This window comes from Xiphophorus maculatus, chromosome 9 (assembly GCF_002775205.1).
Source record: "Xiphophorus maculatus strain JP 163 A chromosome 9, X_maculatus-5.0-male, whole genome shotgun sequence".
Lineage (NCBI taxonomy): Eukaryota > Metazoa > Chordata > Actinopteri > Cyprinodontiformes > Poeciliidae > Xiphophorus > Xiphophorus maculatus.
In genome coordinates this window covers 13,481,569-13,502,627 of record NC_036451.1, presented here as the reverse complement: position 1 = coordinate 13,502,627, position 21,059 = coordinate 13,481,569, and the positions used below count along the sequence as shown (strand labels likewise).

Below are 21,059 nucleotides of genomic sequence, written 5' to 3'. Positions count from 1 at the left end.
GTGCTTGCTGGACAGTTTATTGTACTATTTTGCTGTTTATAGTACTCTTTAAAGTGTAACAAGCTGATATTTGTCACGCTATCTGGCTATGCTGCTTTTAGCATCATCACTGTTACCTTAAAATGAGTGATGCGCCTTGAGTTTGTGTTTTTCACAAATGAAATTTTTCAAAATAGCTGAATTTCTCATTATTCTGCTATATTCTGAGAATGCAGTCTTTTGTCAGTGAGCTCAGCAGACAGTGTGCTACAGCCAGATAAAACTAAAGTCTTAAGTTTATGCTTTATTCTGATCTGTTTTCTATGCCTTAGTTTTACTAACTGTCTTTGGTTCAAACTATTTTTCCTCTCATTGTTAGTCCTCACTTCCATCAGTTTTTACAAACTACCATTAATTTCTCTTTCAATTCCATATAGCCATCCTGATGTTCTAAAGAATGACCCATTTTCATGGTGTTACAATTTTCAGTAAAATGTCTACCACTGTTTTCTAGCATTTATTGTGCAGCATCTTTCCAATTTGTGTCCTGCTGCATCCCTCTTTGCTTGAGCTGTAAGCTTAGATATATGGATATCGATTGATTGTGGCTAATAGAAATGCTCATCGGATTTGTAAGAAAATGGTTGACTTCTAAATGTTTTTAAAACTATGAAAAGTTAAAAGCATCACCTCAGACGAAACAGTGCGTGGTGTGATAGTGTTTCTCAGTACCTTGTGGGTTGATAGCTCCCACACTCGTTCCTCCTCTTAGCTGGAAGGAGCCTCAAAACCAGAGTTGGTTACTATTTACAGGTAAATTTAGGTCCACAATCAATTCTAAACAACTCTCTTTGCTGCTACTTTTATTCATATAATAATTTATTTATTCTTGCATTTATTTATTTATATTTGGTGTAACCTGACATCACTCTCCATGACACTTAATGTATCAAATATCCAGGTATGTTGCTTCTGTGACTAAAGTGTATTTTGCTATGTATATCTAGATAGAGAGTGAGTTTTTTCTTATAGGTACTTCTTAAAGATGTAGTATTAATACAGCTTAAATTTGTATTAATGCTACATATAAATTGCATTTGTATGTTGCATACGCTAGCCCTAAAGACTTAGGCATACAACTGGGCATACAGTTCAGACAGAGAGGATCCTGTATTTATACATCCTGCACATTCAGCGCAACATGAGGCAGTGCAATGTTTCCTTTAGCCTTTTGATTGTGGGTCTGATGACTGCGTTCAAGATGTAACACAGCAAGGAGATAAAACGAGGCCCCTCGGAGAGGGACAGCTTTTGTTAATGGGTGTGACACAAGTTGTCATGTAGAAAGAGCACTCAGTTACCAATTTTTTGCTTTGATGCAATTTTTACACAACTGTTTAAGATATCTTGCGAATTTGTCCTTCAGTAAAAAAATTAATTTCATCGGAAGTGCTTTTTTGCTTTTTCCTCACAATTCAATAGTGCCCATGCAAATATATTTAATCTATTGTTTAGTTTTAGTGAATATTTATAATGTTAAATTTCTATAGAATCGGACAATAAATAGTAACAATTGGTGATGAATATTTGTCTGAACATTTTATTGCAGCTTCCTTGCAAACAAACCAGCATTTGTTGTTCTTTTAAAGCCATAAGAGTAGAAAGGGGCAGAGAAAAGCAACACAAAGAGCTGACTCTTCACAAAGAAGCCTTTCTGTGTGTTGTGTGGCAGGAGCACACTGCATGAGCTAAGCATTAATAGCAGCTCTGCACGCTTGACTTTGCTATGATGGCCTTTTGGCTCCCTCTCTTGGTCAAATATTTGTATTGCATTAGTGCATTTCTTTGACGCCACTAAAGCTTATGTGGGTAAAGGAAAAGAAAAGATGGATAATTTTGCAGTAATTTGTAGTCAGTGAGGTTGAAATTGTGATTTACTTCAAAATTTTTCATTTCTTATTTCAATCACGTATTTTCAATTATGTACAAGGTATATAATAAAATCCGACAAACAGAAAAGGCATTACAAACATCTTTCAGCTTAGTTCAGCATGGTAGAAATGTTAATTAGGACATGTTTTCATAATCTCTTTTATTCTGATTGTAGTTCAACAAATTTGAACTACGATAAAATTTTCTTTTTCTTTTTTGTCTATTAAAGTGCCTGAACTTTAATCGAACATTGGAATTATACATATAAGATGGTACAGAGATTTAGGAGATCCACAATGAATAATAGTGTCTGTAAAGATACTTGAAAAGTGAGTTTACTTGTTGGAGACTTACGTTTATTGTTTTTTCTATTTAAAGGATTGACATGATGTATTTTCTAGGCACATAGTGCCACATTATTGCACAAGCAAGTAACTATGTTACCTTCAGTTATAAAAATGTTGTATGTTTTAAACATAACTTAAAATTGGGTCTCTGTCTCCTTAAGAAACTCCTTCTCTTTCTGACTTCATGATTGTAATATTGTGCTCCTCCATTATGCCATTTGCAACCGTTCTAGGAGTGTTGAACTGAAAAGTATTTTGTATTATGAGCTCAGCAGACTTGCAGTTTTCCAGGTGTTTGCTAATTGCTCTTGCCACTAGTCTGGAGGAGCAGAGTTGGGGAGTCGCAGGGGAGGGTTACTCTGTGAGGTGGAAGCTTGGCTGGAGACTGCAGCTTCAAGCAGAAAGTTTGTGGAAATAGGCAGCGCTTTGTGAGAGCATGCGTTTAGGCACTCCCGAAGGTTGCCATGGGAGATTAAAGGATTCCTCAAACATGCTTGAAAGAATCAAAGCAATGTTCCAGGTGTGTTTTTGATGAGGTACTAATATTTATCATGATTTAAAGCTTAATAATGTTTTACATAATACCCCCTTTTTAAAGGTGAGAACATGAAACAACAAAGTTTTTGGCTGTTTTTATAATAATCAAAAATAACTATATCAAAATGCCAGTGGTAAGTTTTTTTCTTCTTTGATATGCAACATTTTTCTGTCAGATTTTCAGCTTTGTATAGAGACAGAGATCTTATGTAGGCAGCGTTCCCTGCATCCTTCACAGAGAGCTTTTACATTACAACACTGGGAGATGCGGGGGGGTAGGTTGTCAGCAGTACAGCCAGCCTCTCTTTATCACTCTGACTCTTTGTTGTTGCTCTCCCCCCCTCTCCCCGCTGATCTCATTGTAGTCCGGATCAATGTCCTGTGCTTACCACAGGCAGACCAAGAGGCTGACAGTGAGGACTACTGAATGATCAAGCAATACAATTAGATTGTTTTCTCACTCTAATTTGTCTAGAGACTGTTGATAGAATCAATGCAGTTGCTTTGTAAGCTGTCTCGTGAGCACATCTTTTTAAGCTCACTGATCCTGTAGCGAAGGAAAGTGGATGTGTGGACTGTGAGCATTGTTTGGTGGAAAGCACACTATTTAGTGTACTCCCACCACTAGAGGCTACTGTTGGTCTCTTTATGAAATTCGAAGAGGCACAATAGGACATTACATGTTATTCGTGAGTTAAGTTGTTTTAAAGTCATTATTGTATTTCATTTACCACTTCCATATACATTTCCAGACTATTTTTGCATCCTTTGTTCATGTTTAAAGACAAAATGTCTTACAGCTTATATAGTATCTTATTCATTTGCCATTTGAGCTTCAAAGAGACAACATTTGCTAATTTGTGGACAAGGGTAGATAGTTATAAGGATTAATGGAAAGTTTTTACCACACGTGTTTTTATCCTGTTGGCTTGTGACCTATGGAAAAAAAATTGGTCTCTTGGGATCACATGGCTTGTCATTACTTGCATTGCTTGCCAGTGTGTTGCATCCATATGAGATAAACAGAAATAATGACTTGAAAAACGATTCTATAAATTTGCCACCATTACTTGTATGTATAAGTATACTTAAGGTATTTTAGAGTACTTAAATAAGATGTGGTTGACTTATTATTTTTTTCTTTAATTCACATTAAAATTTCAGTTTACAGGAATAAATGTAGCTTGTAACTAAACCAACTGTGATTGAGGATAGAAAGAGTCTGCAGTTTGCAAACTTTTATGGTAGTTTACATTATTATGAAGTCAACGCAGAGGCCTTAACCATGCAATAACAATATATTACATTACGAAACTATTCATGCCTCTTAAACGTTTTTACATATTGTCTTATTACTGAACGAGACAAAACAGTGCTGATATATTTGTATTATTGCTTTAAAATATTAAAAGACTTCAAAAAACAATTATTTCTTGTTTTAAAAATGTACAATTATGCACTACTTTGTAATCGTCTGTCACATGAAATCCTAGTAAAATGTATTGAGGTTTCTCAATACAAAGTAGTGTCCATTGTCCTTGGCTGTCATTGGTTGTTCAATGACAAAGTGTAAAAAAAAAAATCTAGGGGCATGAATACTTGCAAACAAATGTATATAGAAAAGCCCTAGTAACTTTTTTTTTTGCTGCATAAAAACTAAAAGAATAACTTTAACCTTTTTTAAACTTTTTATTTAGAACTGTATGCCACTTTGTTTGGAGTTGGTTAAATTGAAAAAATTATTGAAAAGCAATGTTTGACCAGAGATTGTTTTTGCAGAAAGCCTTTAAAGCGGGGTGAGGTATTATGTATTATGTTCAAGCTTTGTACCATGTTATAATGTTATTTCCCCTTCAAAAACACATCCAGTTATGTTTTTGATATGTGTTGCTTTGATTCTGTCATGCATGTTTGAGAAATCCTGCAGCAGCAGCAATTAGGAAACACCTGGTGTTGTCGAAAATGAAGAAACAGAACATGAAAGTAGCAGAGCTTGTCCAATGTGCTGCCACCCTGAGAGGTGCAGTTTGAACCCCCCCCCCCCCATCCAAAAAAACATGACCTGAAACTGAAAAAAAAATTCTTGTCATTTAGTCCTTTTGCTGCTCAAATCAGCAATACTGGTAACTTGGACATGACAAGACAACAATATCAGATTTCATTCCAAAAAGGCTTTGAAGACAACCACCGAGTTGGGCGGCTGACTGATGCTAATTTCCTTGAGGTAACATCTCAATAAGCCACTGTGAAGATACCATCTGTTTGAATCCAGTGACCTTGTAGCCACACGATTAAACCCAGCAGGCACTCGAAACAATGTGATGCTCAAAACAGTTTGCTTGAGTAGTCCATTAATATTTTCACCATGATTCCATGAAATCAGGATGATTCCAGCCGACACAGTATTGAATAATTTAATTTGCAGTATTGTTTGTGGAATTTCTGAGCTTCATGCTGCTCGTCTTTGATTGGTTAGATGACTCTAAACTTTGCACCTATAAACAATGTTTTTTCATCTCCTTCACAGGCTTTCCACCCCCTTATCCTGCCCTTCCCTCCCTTTCCGCCCTGGCAGTCGTAAATAAGTCCAAGCCGTGCAGACCCCTGAGGAATCCTACTCCCCTCTGTGCCCTTTCCCACCGCTGCTACCCATGCCGAATCCCCTGCCCACTCAGACTCTTCTGCTTATGCTGCTGAAGCAGGCCAAGGAGATTCTCAGATGATCCATCGGGCTATTCTGAACCACATTGTCCACGCAGCCGGGGACGGGGAAGAGTAACTACTGCGAGTGTGAGAGAGCCCTTGGAGGGGGTGCTGTGAGCACCTTGTGAGGCCCGCCCACCAAACCTGGCAAAAAGCTTGGTTTACCGCTTCTCTCTTTTAGCCCCTGAGATGCCCTCCCCTCCTAATGATGGAGGTGAGTAAGAGAGGGTCATTCCTCTCAGGACTGACAGGGTCAGCATATTAGTTGCTCACGCTGAATTTGTGCATGCGCTGTGACATACTTAAATCTACCTCCACACACACACACACACCCACCCCAACACACACACACACTGAAACTGTAATAATTTAAGGATTATGATGTATGGAACTACAGCACGCAAGATGAATAATCCACTTACATTCTTCCCCCATAAACAAAACTCTCTAAATCCCCTGCAGGAACAAGGAAAATACATTAGAGTTCTGCTTCCTTCCCTGTTCTGGAACACAAGCTGTGCTTGTATCTAGTTATGTTGTGTGTTATCTCCTCCAGAGGATCAAGGAGCGTCCCCCGTGAATGTCCCATCTGTGGGTTCCTACCGGAGCAGTGGGAAGAGGAAGGCGCACAGCAAAAAGAAGAAGGGCAGAATAACCGCCAATGTCTCTGGCACCAAATACGAAATAGGTATTCTACCTCAAAAGTTCAGACTTCCTTGGTGTCATAATGACTACATAAGTACTGTATGTGAATTAAAAAAGAAACATGCCAGTGGGGAATTTAACTACAGGTGCAACTCAATAAATTAGAATATTATTGAAATGTTAATCTATTTCAGTGATTCAATTCAAAACTTGAAGCTCATATTTTTAGATTACACAAAAAGTTATATATTTTAAATGTTTAAATGTTTCTGTTAATGCCCTGGGGTTATTAGGGTTAGGTGATTATGATTTTAAGTTGCTTAATCAGGAGATTCTACAGTTAAAGTCCATCATAGCATACAATCCCTGTAATAGAATTGTTTTTATTGGTTTTATGTAATATTCAAATTTTACTATGTATTTTCTGAAAAATACATAGTAATAGATAAAAAATATATGAAATGATACAAATATTGAAACTAACAGAGCTTTTTGATTGTATTTTATTTATTAAGATGCACCTGAGTAGACTAAATCCATTCAGGTGCATCTGAATAGATTTACTTTAGTGACATAAAAAGAGGATTTGCTGCTTTTCATAGATTAGAGGCATAAAAATTGATTAGAATAATCAGTCCTAACAGCAGTTGTGATATTATCCAAACTGTTTCCATCATTTCTTTTCAGTACACTGGTTCAGAAGACAGGTGAGAAACGAAATTAACCTAAATAGACAAGTGAAAAGCCCTACAAACAAAGTCTCCCTTGAAAATTCTTCTATGTTTTTGTTTGTTTTGTAGAGTAATTTTCTGTTTACTGCAACTTTTCATTGAGTTTGAGGTTTGTTTTTCTCATAAGAAAATGTAATGAGTAAGGAAGTTTAAGCCCGGTTTCTTCCTGTGGCTTAGTGAGTTCTGCAAAAACACCACAAATCCAACTCTAATGTTTCCTTAACAATAAAATCTGCCTAGGTGGATATATTTTTGAGAGAGCTTGCTTTTCTTTGTCTCAAATTACACCCAAATAGTTGCAGTTGAGCTAAACGGCTCACACAGAGAGAGTTCAGCCATATATGCTTTACATAAATCTTCTGTGGGGTAATTTAGCTTGGCGGTGAGTTGTCGTTCTTTTCAGTTTGAGATTAGCTAAAAGAGCACTGTAAGCACTCCTCTGAAGTCCAATATATTGTGTGGCAACAGAGTTCTCAGGGGTGAACTACAACCGATGAAAGTAAGGAGTCAGCAGCAGCGAGTAGAAGTCTGAGGCAGTCGGCATCCTGTCGGTAGACGGGAGTCCAGCTGTGAGTCAGTCATCTAGCTGTGACGGGACCCTCACAGTGGCCATTCTGAGGGTAGTTCAGGCCTATTTTGAGGGAAAATTAACACCACAGGCCAGATGGATCGCTTGTTTTTGCTTTTTTTGCCCCTCTTTTACCTTTTTTGAGAACCGATAATATCCCAGGTAAAGTTTTATGATGTGAGAAAATAGGATTTGGAATCTGCTTTGGGCCCATTCAGTAGGGAAATGTATGCTGAAGCACTTAAAACGGCTGTTTTGTGAGAATTGCAAGAAAAGGATCAATTATTGCCCTGCTGTACTAAAGGACCATACTGCTAACCGTAAGCATATGTCTGCTTTGATGTAAATCCTCCCTGTTCCAGTTAGCAAAACACTTTTAGTCTCTGCTGACATTAACAGATGGATGAAGTCACATTGGAAACATTTATTTCCCCATTCAAGTGCCATCACGCAACATTAGGCAAGCCTTCTCCAGGTTTGTAGACGCTTTCAAGAAATTAATTAATACTTTGTTTTGTTAGGGCATATGAATTTTTCATTAACTGCTGAATAATGAATACTTGCTGGATTAATGTCCAAGTGGGTTGCCACCTATCTCTCATGCTATAGGGTTTCCGGTGGGATTTGAATGCATTACAGTCAATTAATTTATCTTTTTCAGGAGAGGCATTACGATTAGCTGCTGTGCTACCATTTCATGAATAGTAAATATTGCTGTGAGCTTTTTGATCTATAACCTCCCAGATTCATCTTTTTATGAATGCACAGCAACATTTAGGCCTAGCAAAATGTTTGAGTGAAATATTGATCTGTGATGCTTGGTTGGGTTTAGGATTTATGGGTTCAAGAGAGAGCATGTTCTTTTTTTTTGCATCTATAACTTTGAGCTGCCTCACTCTTTAGAACATGGCTGGTCAGTTTTTAAGAGGTATTTCTAAAGATATGGTGACTTGCAGGGTTAAGCATATAAAGTGTCCATAACCTTTAAGTTTTTTTTCTTTTTTACCATTTTGTTAATTATCGTCAAACTGTAAAAGATTTTTTTGGGGGATTTTGTAGTATAGACCAATAGAAAGTACTGCAAAATAGTGTAGAAAGAGAAAGTGGTAGTGAGCCTTTGTAGTCTAACCCAGCTATATTCTGTACTTTTTTACTTTCTTCAAGGAATGGCTTTCTCCTTGGCATACTGTATATCTATAAAATTCATTGCTGTAGCCTTCACCATTAAATAATTTTTCTTGACCGATTCGCCCACCTAAGTGTTGCATTTCTGCATTTGTTCCAGAATTACCATCTCTTGGCGGCTAAAATTATTGAGGCCTATGCTAACTTTATTTACAATTAGATTAAATTTTATTTGCATATCCATCAATTTCTGGAAGGAAATTGTTGCACTAGATCTCATTGAAGGGTTTTAGAGTAAAGAGTTTTGTATTGTTCTTCCGTTTAGCAAATATGCACTTTGTGTGATCTATTTTGTTGTAATAACTTGACAAAATTTGAAAAAGTTGAAGAGATATGAATGCTCTTGCAAGGCACTCAACATGTTTATTGTGGAGATTCTAACTTCTTTGCGGTACTTTTTTTAGAATAGATACTAATGTCTTTTTTATTTTTTATGCAGTACGAATAGTCACCAGCGAGATGGACTTCATCAAAGCACGGGATGATGATGAGACTGCCAACCTCATCTGGAATGACTCAGCGGTGCAGCATGAAAAAATTGTTGAGCTCAGGAACTATCAGGTAGACCCAACTTGCCAGTGTTTAAAAGTTGAAAATAATGTTTGAAAAGATAATTTGTTTTCTTTTAATATACTTAGATGAGGCCCAGTGCATATATGAATTAAGAAAATATTTGTAGTGCAATGTCCAAGAACAGAGCGCTGATTCACTCTCATAAAATGTTTACAGTGTTGGAATAAAATGTTTAAGATACACTTTTTATAAAGATTGTGTATTTAGCTGGCAGTAGAAGAATGAGTAAAAGGGGAGTTTCCAAAGAGAGAAAAAATAAATTTCTTTCCTAAAAGTTAGATTTAGGAACAGAATGGACGTAAGCAATGGAACAAACACATTATTTTTTAGAATAAAAAATAATTATATTTTAAAAAAAAACTAAAGATTGTTTCAGGTAACAAACTTTCAAACCATTCTAAGAAAACAGTTCCAGTTGATTATTTTTATAGTAAATAGCTGAAAAAAAAACAACCTTCAATTTGATAACTTGCAGCCCTGCTGGTTGTGTTGATGGAATTTTTGTTTGCCAATTGTTGTCTGTCAGACAGTCTTATAAAATCTTTATTTATTTTGAAATTACTTTTAAAAATAACAAACTTGATATGACATGTTAAATATAATAGCTAATTTCTAGTCCCAATCTTCTCGACACATCCCGTGGGCTGCAGGCGGCTTCGGAACAAAGTCTGTTCATCTCAGGGCAATTTGAATTAAATTTTCTAAGTGTTATAACAGTGCTGCATCACTTTCTTAATGGCTGCTAATCAGCGAGAACACAGCATAAAACGTTGCACCGTGTGTCTGTGTTCAGATGTAGGCTGCAGGGTGCTCAGACCTCATTAACTAACAGCAGTCCCAAACAGTTGCAACTGTCATAATGTATGTCTGTTTCAATCAAGCTTTCTCATCACTTGTACCACATCAATCACAATGTTTCAAACTCTGCTACAAATTAAGCGTATTGGCAAAATATACAAACCAGCTGGTGTTTGCAATAAATGAATAAAACCACAGCAATTTAAATACCTGATCAGAACTAATCTTGCAAAATTCAGCACAAAATGTTCCTTTAATTACAACTGCTGCCCCAAAATTATACAACACCTTTGTTACAAATACTTTTAGATTTTCTGCAAACCTGTTGCATTCACCTAAAGTATCTTAGCCTTCTCCTCGTAGGTAAACATTTTGTTTTGATAAATCTTCTTGGGTTTGTATGCTGGCACCACCTTTTTTAAATCTCATTAAGGATTTACAGGCAACTATAATGGCCACTCTAGTATTTCAAAGTTACTTGAAACCAAGTCTTTGTGGAGTTTGAGATATCCTTTGAATCATTGTCCTGTTTGTAGTGTCAGGGCTTCGGCTTACTCCCAGATGGTATGACATTTTCTCCCAGGATTTCCTGATATTTGATTGAAACCACATTGCCCTCCACGCAGTGCAGTTTTCCATTGGTAGAGAAGGAATAGTAGCCCCTGAGCATCACTGAGCCACCACCATGCCGGACAGTAGGCAGGGTCTTTTTTTTTTTTACAAATGTTTCCTTTTATCCTCCCTCCTAATGCGTAGGTGTACAAACATCCAGTTTTGGTTCATTTATTTACAGAACAGAATCCCAAATCCTTTTTGGCTTCTTTTTGTATTTCCAGCAATTTGGAGGTGACTTTAATTTTGCTTTTGGGTTTGTAGTGGTTTATGTCTTTGAGCTCAGACATGAAGGCCTTAAGCGTTATTATGCACCTCGCTGTGAAAACTGAATCTTCAGTGTCTGTTTCCACCATGTCATCCAGCAGGTTTTGCAGCAAGTCTTCCATCTGCCTCCTCCTGAGTCTGGTGGCAGCCGTCAGTAGTTTCATCTCTCAGCCTCATCCAGTTGTTCCAAGCCTCTAACGTAGTGAAACGTCACCATTACCAGGGCATGAGGTGTTCTGTCTCATTTACTGTACACCAGATGCAACTAATGAAGCCTTTGGTTGGTTGCACCAGGCGTGCTTGAGACCACACCCAATTCTTTTTAGGAGGTTGAATAATTTTGAGACCGCAGTAGTTATAAAGTATGATTTGTTTTTTTGTGGAATTAAGATAATGTTAGTCATATTTAACCAGTCAAACCATTCTTGTGTAATTTGCTCAATGCTAGCACATGAAAAACAAGAATAATGGTTCTTCATCCAACTACACATAGTACTGCACATGTGACGGTCTTAATAGTTTAAACCACATAAGTTGCTTCCTGAAATTTTAGGTTAGGTTTTGAGATCTTTAGTGTAAACACATGGAAAGATGATCTCATTCCTTCCATTCAAAAATAATTTTCTGGGGCAGTGAAGGTTTTGGGCATCATTAGCTAAGTTCTCTTGTTTTTTTTCCCTGACTTCAGTACAGAATTTGATAACATAATCAGATGTTGCTCATACAGCCCATGAGTATCTCACCTGAAGCAAATAAAAGTCTAGACGAATCGTAGTTTGCAGAATGAGAAAATTTTCATAGCGGAAAAAACAGCTATTGTTAAACCGTAGTAAATGGTTCACATGCTATCGTGAAAAACATCTAACTTCAGGCACTTTGCTTTAGATGGTTAATTATGGATATTTATTAGTGTTTGGTCTGTGATTTGATGCTGTAGCAATTCCATGTAAAATGTGGGTTGGAGAACAGATTGAGGTAACCAGAGAAACTAAATCGTGCAAATACAATGCGTAAAACCCCCAAAATCTTTTAGAGGTTCAAACAAAATGTGTTTTATTGATTTTAAACATTACTTTCCCATCAGTTTCTCTGGCCTTCTTATGCTTACCACATTTCACTTCACAGCACATGTTTCAAGTGGATCAAATATGTCAGCAGACCTTGGACCTGTCACTGCAGTCTAACACAAACAGTCTTGTATATAAAACCACTGCCAGTGCAATTAGATTTTCTGAAATGTCATTAAACTATGTGATGTTTGTTTTAAATTCATGGGAAAAAAGGTTTAATCAACAATCAAGTAAGTTGGACGAAATGGTAAAATACCATATTGTTTTTGGTGAGGTAATTTATAATGCCTTTCTAAATTATTCAAACCCCCTGAACTTTGTCACATTTTCTAACATTGCAGCCAAAAACCTTAGTGTATTTTACTTTGATTTTAAGTAATAGATCAAAGGAAAGTACTCTGTAAAATAGAAGGAAAATGATACACAATTCTAAAATAGATGTATGTCTGGACTTTGGGCCAGTCTAACAATTTTTAGCTTTTGAAGTATGTTTAGGATTTCAATCCTGTTATAAGGTGAACCTTCTCCCCACGCTCAAGTATTTTGTAGGCCTTTATCAGTTTGTTTAAGTATTTCCCGACATTTAGATCCATCCATCTTCCCATTAATTCTGACCAGCTTCTCTGACCTGTTGAGAAAAGCCTTCACAAAACATCTGCATTTATAAAGATTACATTACACAGATAGACTTTTTGTACTAGTTGGGTGACCTCCAAAAGTAATTGGTTGCAGTGGATTTTATTCTGAGGTATTTAATTGAAAGGGAATAAACACATAAGTACACCCAGATTTTATTTGTAAAACAATTTAGAAACTATTTCAGTTTACTGTTGCACTGATCCAGACCACAATGCTGTGTACTGGTCAATCACATAAACTCCAAATGAAATTCACAAAAAAATGTGTTTGAAGTTGTATGAATACACTTGCAAGGTACTATATATTGTGACAAGAGGTGAAGCTCTGCACTTATGAAGATGCTTTTATCACAATGAATATCGAAAGAGTGGTAAATGGCGGATATATTCAACAAACCATAGAGATTCATTAAGAAAAGTTTTACCAAAACATAAAATATATCACATATATTTATCTACAAAGTGGAAGCTCCTAGATGCTACTCCTAAGGCACTATTGTAGCTAGAGTAGGAAATAGCCAGTATGAAAAAATCATGAAGATAGTGAGAGGCTACAGCAGAGGCCATACAGAGATGGAGAGATTGACAGGTAGACTGACAGCCTGTGCACAACAGGGGCTGCCCGGGCAGCTTTGAGATGTCACTAGTGATGCTGATAAGACGGGCCTTAACAACAACGGTTGCTCTCGGTTTTCTTGCCGGTCTGAGAATTATTTTACCTCTGTTTGACCCCTGCATGTTGTTCAGTGAACTTGGCTGCCCTCCCGTAGCTGTGAGCATTAGCTATCTGTCTTTCCAAGCGCTTATTTGATTAGACTGGCCACTAATGATCGATTAAATCACAAGCTAGTCAGGAAGAGGATGCCTTGTTAAAATAGGGGCACCAAGAGTTCAGGAAAGAAGATGGAATATTGTGAATGCTATTGATGCTTAGTATGTTGCAATGTTGCTAATGTTTCACATTGAACAGATGCTTTGCCTTTTTTTTTTCTGTCTGCGTCTTCATGGAACTGTGGCTTTCATGAGATAAAATCTCAGAAGAAAAGTAAAATTCCCTCAACAATCGGTTTTGATTTGCGCTTACACGCCATGTAGTCTTGCGGCACTGGCATAATTGTGCAGTCTCTTCCGAATCTCTAATTATGTCTGTCTCATTTGGATAATAATCACGCATTCCTTATACACTTTGTATTCTCGTTTTTTTGTCCTTTTTTTTTTTACCTTTTCTCCCCTCCCATTGTAAAATTGTCCTCGTTTTCAGTTTTGGTGATGTACTTTGAGAGTTTGCTGTCAAATTTTCAGTTCATACGAGCCTAATTACCACCCCTGTTCAGGCTCATTTGGTCAAAGAATACAGAAAACTCGTGAGTTTTTTTTTTGCTTTACATCCACCCCCCTTTCGGCATATTCAAAGCAATTCATTCAACTGTCACTGCAGGAGCTTGCGATGCAGAACCAATTACCTTGGCCCCTCTGAGTTGAGATTGATTGTTTTTTTTCTCGCCTCTTCCCTCCCCAACCTTTAAAGTATTAAAAAAAAACATGGTAAACTAAATAAGGGTTGGGAAAGGTCTTAGCGTCACCTTTTTGTTTTGAGTCTGTAATTGGGCATAAATGTCAGAACATTGTAAGCTCACTTCAGGTTGCTGCCTTTAATGTGCTCATTTTTATGAAGGGGTGGGGGTGGAATTGAGTGGCTTAATGGCCCTAACAACATTATTATGTCTGCTTGTCCCTCTGCAGAGAATTAACCATTTCCCTGGCATGGGCGAAATCTGCCGGAAAGACTGCCTCGCAAGAAACATGTCCAAGTGAGTTTTTCTTTTTTTTTTGTCCCTCTTTAATACGCGCATGTGATTGCTTTGGATCAGTTACAGAGAAGCAACGCAAGCATTCAAAAGCCTGCTGGTATTATAAGAAGTTACAGCTGGATACTTGTAGCACTTCACAATTCAAAGCAAATGGTCAGGTCTGCTTTGAAAGCACAACATTCATCTTTTAATTTGACAAAAAAAAAGAAAATCCTAATAAGTGCCAGACTCAACTGCCAGATTATTTTAATATGATAAATTATTGCTTCTTAGAGGAAAGTACACTTCTTAGAGGAAAGTTTCACTAGCTCTTTTATTCTTGCAGAATGATCAGGTGCCAGCCTCAGGAGTACAACTTCACACCCAGAACCTGGATCTTCCCTGCTGAGTATACACAGTTCCAGAACTATGTCAAAGAGCTGCGCAAGAAACGCAAGCTGAAGACCTTTATTCTCAAACCTGCCAATGGAGCCATGGGTCATGGGTATGTCAGTGGCTATTGCAAGTGTTCCTGAGTAATCTATGCGCATTGACTCCAAGACTGACAGAGAGGGCAAGGGTAAAAGTGGAGAAGGGAAAGGAAAAGGGAGGAGGGAGTAAATTAGCAGCAGAGCAAATAGAGGACAAGCACAACAAAAACAAAGCAATAAGGGGTTTGTGACCCTGGCATGGGTGTCTATGGAAATGGAGGATGGCTGGTAACAGATTGAGTATTAGAGCTGAGAGGGTGTGGCGAATCTCATTGTGGGGCTTCATTGTCCTCGATGGTCACCCCTGCCATAAATCAGCGGTTATCACTGCCAGTGGGGGCCACACACAAATGCTCGTGGTCTCTGGCAGTTACTGTAGTTGCTTCCCCTCAAGGTCTCTGCATGTGATTATTGGATTCCTTTATGAGGCTCCATCAGCAGAGGCCAGTCAGACTAGAAAATGGACAAAGATGGCTGCTGCAGGGGAACACATACTCTCAATAGCATCTCTTTATCAAAAGATGAGCTAAATGTCATTCCTGAATGTATATTTCATGCTTTCACTCCCATGGGGTAAGAAGCAAGCTCAAATTGTGACGTCAAAGTTTTATTCTGGATTTTGGCATTCTGGGAGAGAAAATCTGGAAGTATTTATTCATTTTTTCTCAGAATAGGTTAACTAGTTAATGTAACAAGCTCCTCATGTGCACAGTTTTGATCAGGAGTGTGAAATAATTGAATGACTTGCAAGACAATGTTAAATAATGCCCATTTTTGGATTGATGGTCTCTGAACTTTTCCACATTTTGTGTTGTTACAACCCTAAACTTCAGCGGTAGCATATAATTAACTAATATTTTTGCTGCAAATTCTGTATTCGAATGAGACTTTGACATGACTACTCTAACACATGAATATGCTTTGGTGGAGGTTTGTGGAGTGTCCTATTTCAGCTATCCTTCCACTTAGCAACTATGCACTACTTGTGTTGGTTTATCACATAAAACACAAAAGGAATACATTAAAGTTTGCGGTTGTAATGAAGATAAAATGTGATATAGAAGGAGTTTGAATTTGCAAGGCACTGTATATTGAAAATAATGATGAATTCGCTTGAAAATCACTCACTCCTTCATATGTCCTGGAAAGTGAACCGGTTACATCATCTCACCACAAGCATTGCCAATAAAATCTCAACATTATAAGGCTCAGTAAGCGTTTGATCTGTTCTTTAAGTGATGGGGACTTTGATATTGATCACAAAGCTCCCTCAATTTAAAAAGAATTAGAGGAGCCGGATGAGATCCAACTATCTGGGATTTTGTAGGTGTTCCACTGACTGGGGAGAAATGAGCAGAGTCTAAACATCCATAGGTAAGTCAGGAAGTTTGCCAGAGAAAGGAATAATAGGACATTTCTATGTTCACAGCACTGGGCGTTTTTTATTACTTAGAGTGGCTTTTTAATCTAAAAAATGTTATTGGTATAAAGAGCTTAAAGTCTCTTTTTGATCAATTTTTGCATAAATTCTAGTTTATTTATTCTTTAGGAAACCAATTATTCAACACTTAATAAAAAAGATGTGAAGACTGCAGACAAAGAAGCCAAAATATAGAAGAGCAGATTTAATATTTAGGTTTTGTAAATAATTTGGTTTCAGGAGATAAATTTTAAACTAAAAGAGAATGAATTTTAGCTTAAGTATGAACCCTTTTAAAAATAAGTTTTAGTTTTTAGCTCTCTCGAGAATCCCAGAATGGCCTTAAATTGTGAAAAATGTATTAATCATTCTTTTTCACATTTTGTTCTTTGAAAATGTGATCGCTGAGACGAGTGTGCATGAAGAAATATCTTGGATTGACTTCATCACTGGCACCAATAGGTGGGGATATTGAAGTACAAATAGCTCTGTGTGCCTCACCTCTCCCTCTAGTTCTCTTTGAATTTGTCCTTTCTAGTATAATGTGGGCATTACTTATAACTCCATGCTTGCACTAAGCCCTTATTTATTAAAGAATAAAGGCTGAATTATTGCAATACATTAAGAATATGAAATATGATGAGCTTCGCTCGACCACTCAGTGGCAGGCAGCTGGCAAAATTAGATTTTTCTCTCTTTTTTTTTTCCCTGTGGTGTGACGCGGCAGGAAATTAAGTTATATCTACCCCCTGTAATTTATTTTTCTGTCGACCAACTAAATGAAGTTATTGTTTATGTCTGAAGCCTAGCTTGTTATAAGGGGAAACAAAATAAAAGTGCGTGCAGAGCTTAAAAAGGCAAGCTCCCCTCCAGTGTCAAATTAAATAGGCAGGGGGAGAGTGGGCTGTGATTATCTGACACCCCAGCTCATCAATCATGCCGTCTTCTCCTCAGCTACTTCAGCTCCACTAACTAACGCTGTTAACCCTGTCCTCATCAGTCAGCCAGCTGTCAGCCAGCTAAGAGGGCCCCTCATATTGACGGTCAGGCCCATAACAACTTCCCCTCTGCTCTCTTTCATTCAAGTACTGTGATAAGCGGGTCAGTGAAGTGGTCATTTATAGCGGAGCAGTTTCTTAGTTGGCAGGAGTGAGAACTGAACATGTACATGAAAGTACATCTGCAAGCATGAAACGGTTCTTTCAACTCAGTTGATGAGGGCAAAATGAAAAGTTTTTTTCATTTTACTTCAGATGTTGGTTTTCATTCTGTTCTGTTGAAACTTCTAAATACAATCTAAACTTTTGCTTTCAGCTTCATAAATAAACTGAGTGGATAAATTAGTGGATAAATTATGATGTTTGATGTTGGATACACTGATTAGAGTTTTGTGACAAATGTCTAATGTCAGTATTTTTGAGTTTCAACCTGCTAATGCTGTTTTTCTGTATTTCTATTTTTCTTTAAAAGTTATAATCGACAACACTGAGCAATTTTTCTAGCCTTTCTGCCGTGAGTGTGGGTAATTACTAATTACGGTTGTGAATGGGACTCACGTTCTTGCAACCTGTCTTGAACTCGCAACTAGGGCGAGCCAAACACTTCCTGTTTATCAACTTTTAATATTTTTACTTTTATGTTACCAGAGGTGTGGTACTGCTCTGCCACCCAGCAGCTGGGACACTATGGAGAGAATGTTACCTTAACTTTGAGATTCCCGGAAGGTTGCCACCATTTTTTTTAAAAATCCAACAGGTTTCATGACAGACAAATAGAAAGCTCTACAGATAGAACATAATAACTTTGCTGTCACGCATTCAGGCTTTGTGGTATTTGAAAGTATCGTGCTATCCCTCATACTGTTGTGACATTCACAAACAAACCATATCAATTGTTGGGTTGGGAACACGAATGATGGGGACAGAATCAGAGTGTTTCAGGGTTTTTTTCTGAGTATTAGACAAGCAGACATAGCTTTTTCATTTGCTACTCTATGGCGTAAGACATGGAACAGGCAAAAGATGCAGTGTGGACATCTGAGTTGTCTACATGATTTCATAGCATGTAGAAGTCTCGGGGGCATTTGAACCTAAAACATTTCTCTGCATTAAAAACAGTAAAGCAAAGTTTAATATTTACCTTCACCGCAAATTTTTCTAAATTCTACCTTGTGGCTGACTTCTTGAAAATATATAAATAAAAGATGATGGTCTTTTGAACAGCTCTTTGAAAGGAAGGTATCCACAAAAATCAAGCTGTCTTCCAGGAGCAGTAAATCCAGTCTCTCGTCTTGCTCAGCTTGAATGAACTGTAATAGGTTGTTGTTGTCAATACCAACCATGACTTTTCTAATTCGTCATCTGACTTTTAGACACATTGCTGATACTAAGAATGCTAACTTTGAGTTTCCTTCCTTCAGTAACAACTTCTTCACTGACAAATTTTGTTGTTGGCGCAATCTGGTAGCACGAAGGTATGTTTTGTTCACTGATCAGAACAAGATTGGATTTCTGAGTTTCTGACAGGCCACTCTAAAAATTCATAGTTTGGGGTCCCAAGCAGATTTCCCAGTGCATTTCCACAACATAGGCTGCACATTTTCATAATACTTCATGTTCTGTCTGTAAAACCAGAGTCATGTTGCTGCCACTATATTTCTGCTCCATAGTCTATAATTCAGGTCCACACATCTTGGACTAGTCTTTGGTTTTTGTGTGCCATGTTACTTCATTCATGTGTACAATGGAGCCAACCTGGCTCCTCATGCAAGCAATTTAGATTAAATCAGCCCTACCTATGAGTGATGGGTGATATAGGTCAGCTGCATTGCTTGTACATAGTGGAAGATTGTTCAGAAAATGACCTCACACCCTCTCGTTGCACAAAAAACAGTCTACTCACCGACACTAAAAGAAAAGCTGCACAGCCACATGGATGTCCACAAAATAACACAACTCCTTCTTTATTCCAACTAGAAATGGCCTGCATATTATAAGTCTTGAGTGCCAGTGACATGAGGCCAAAGCAAATGAATCAGAGTCGAGCTTGAAACGGAGTAGTGTCGGCTCCTATTAACCTGTGCTCAGGTTAAAGACCCAGCCAGAGCAGCTGACGTACTTGCTGTTCAGAAAGAGAGGAATTTGTCTTTGAAGAAAAATCACAATGTTCTCCAGATGCTTATGAGAATGGCTAAAATCAGCCATCATTCTTGCTGTAGCCCCTTTGTGTACATTTGATAGATCAGCAGTGAAGAAATATACTACAAACAATTTTGGCATGTCAATTTCTTCAAAGAAACAAATAGTTTCCTGCTTTAAGTACACTTGAGGCTTACTTTTTGTTCTTATTTACATTTCTTTACAAAGACTCGGTGACTGGGGGGTTTCACATGGACACAAGATCACACTCTTTCTCCTTAAGGCTTATGGTCTTTATTGTGAGTTTTAGAATCATTCATTGTATGGTATGGACATATTTTAATATCCTCTCCCCATGATCACACGTGCCGTGTGTATAATTTATGGTTATTATCCATTAACTGAACAGAAGACGCAGCAGGCCAAAGTTAATCTTGGGACATAAAGACAGGAGAGTACCACGAGAATGGGCAGAGGGAGCAAGTCAGAAATATTTCCCTCAACGCTTTCAGACGGCTTTCAGATGAAATATTGTAATGAAACACCTAAAATCAGTATCTTGTTTGCCCCAATTTTCTGACTTCAGTACGAATAGAAGACAGTGCCAGTGTCATCAGTCTTGTTCATAGTCTCCACTATGCTTCCATCTATCATTTTTTTAATTATCTTCACCATGCCATCTTTTATTATGCCACCATAATTTGCCCCCCCAAGGATTAATAAAGCCTCTCTCGATCCAGGATCTCGCTTATCCGTAGCTGTGAGAAGCTGCCATCCCACGAGCACTTTATTGTTCAGGAGTACCTGGACAAGCCCTTCCTGATGGAGGGCTACAAATTTGACCTGCGCATCTACATCCTGGTTACTTCCTGTGACCCGCTTCGCATTTTCCTGTACAATGACGGTCTGGTTCGCATGGGCACCGAGAAGTACCACTCGCCCAACGAGGCCAACCTGGTGAGTCACAGATTAGAATGTCTCTGCTGCAGCCTTTATCTGTGTGGCAGTTTTCCAAGCTGTTGATATAGTACACAGATGTAGAAATAAATACACCCACACAGACATGTAGCTTTTAACTAATAACAGCTCAGTAATCCCTCTTTAAGTACCAGAATTGATGTCTACATCAGAGCTATAACAGTGATTGAATATTGAAATTACATTCGGGTGCACTCACTGCTCTGTAACGCAATAGTAGAAAACATAATCTAAAAATAACCACCCATAAACACTCCGTGAAGTATAGATGCAGATAATTTAAGGTAAAAGTGGAGATTTTGCCCTACACAAGCACAGAGTATGCAGACAGACTGTACACAGACAGCTGAGCAAAATTGTCCACATACCAGATGTTTGCTGTGATATCAAACCAGTCATATTTGCCTGGAGGTTCTGCACCTGCTGAAGCACAGACTGTTGCAGACAAACACTCACATGCACACAGATTTTTCTCGAGAAAGACACATGCTTGTTTTAAGAACATACTCACACTTGCATAGACATCATGAGCTTGTATTGTCTTAATGTATGACACATGATGGAGTGAGCAACGTCATGGAGATGGATGCTGAATTCCTCAGAGAGCGGTCTCTAGAGAGCCATCCAGGGCTGTGGCGGCCTGCAGGCATGGGGTTAT

General features: G+C 37.9%; 1 protein-coding gene across 5 annotated transcripts in view; it reads left to right on the top strand.

The window, feature by feature from the left end:
* The window catches only part of ttll7 (tubulin tyrosine ligase like 7), an 88,036-nt gene that overhangs the window by 1,746 nt on the left and 65,231 nt on the right, over positions 1-21,059 (top strand). For 4 of the 5 annotated variants that reach the window (XM_023339716.1, XM_023339717.1, XM_023339715.1 and 1 more), the window contains exons 2-7: positions 5,323-5,712; positions 6,055-6,186; positions 9,067-9,188; positions 14,329-14,396; positions 14,722-14,880; positions 20,164-20,380. In XM_023339716.1, coding sequence (XP_023195484.1) covers positions 5,688-5,712; positions 6,055-6,186; positions 9,067-9,188; positions 14,329-14,396; positions 14,722-14,880; positions 20,164-20,380 — 723 coding nt within the window. In that variant the 5' untranslated portion in view covers positions 5,323-5,687. Of the gene's footprint in view, positions 1-5,322; positions 5,713-6,054; positions 6,187-9,066; positions 9,189-14,328; positions 14,397-14,721; positions 14,881-16,377; positions 16,749-20,163; positions 20,381-21,059 lie in introns of those variants that run through there. The other variant, XM_023339718.1, reaches the window with a different exon arrangement.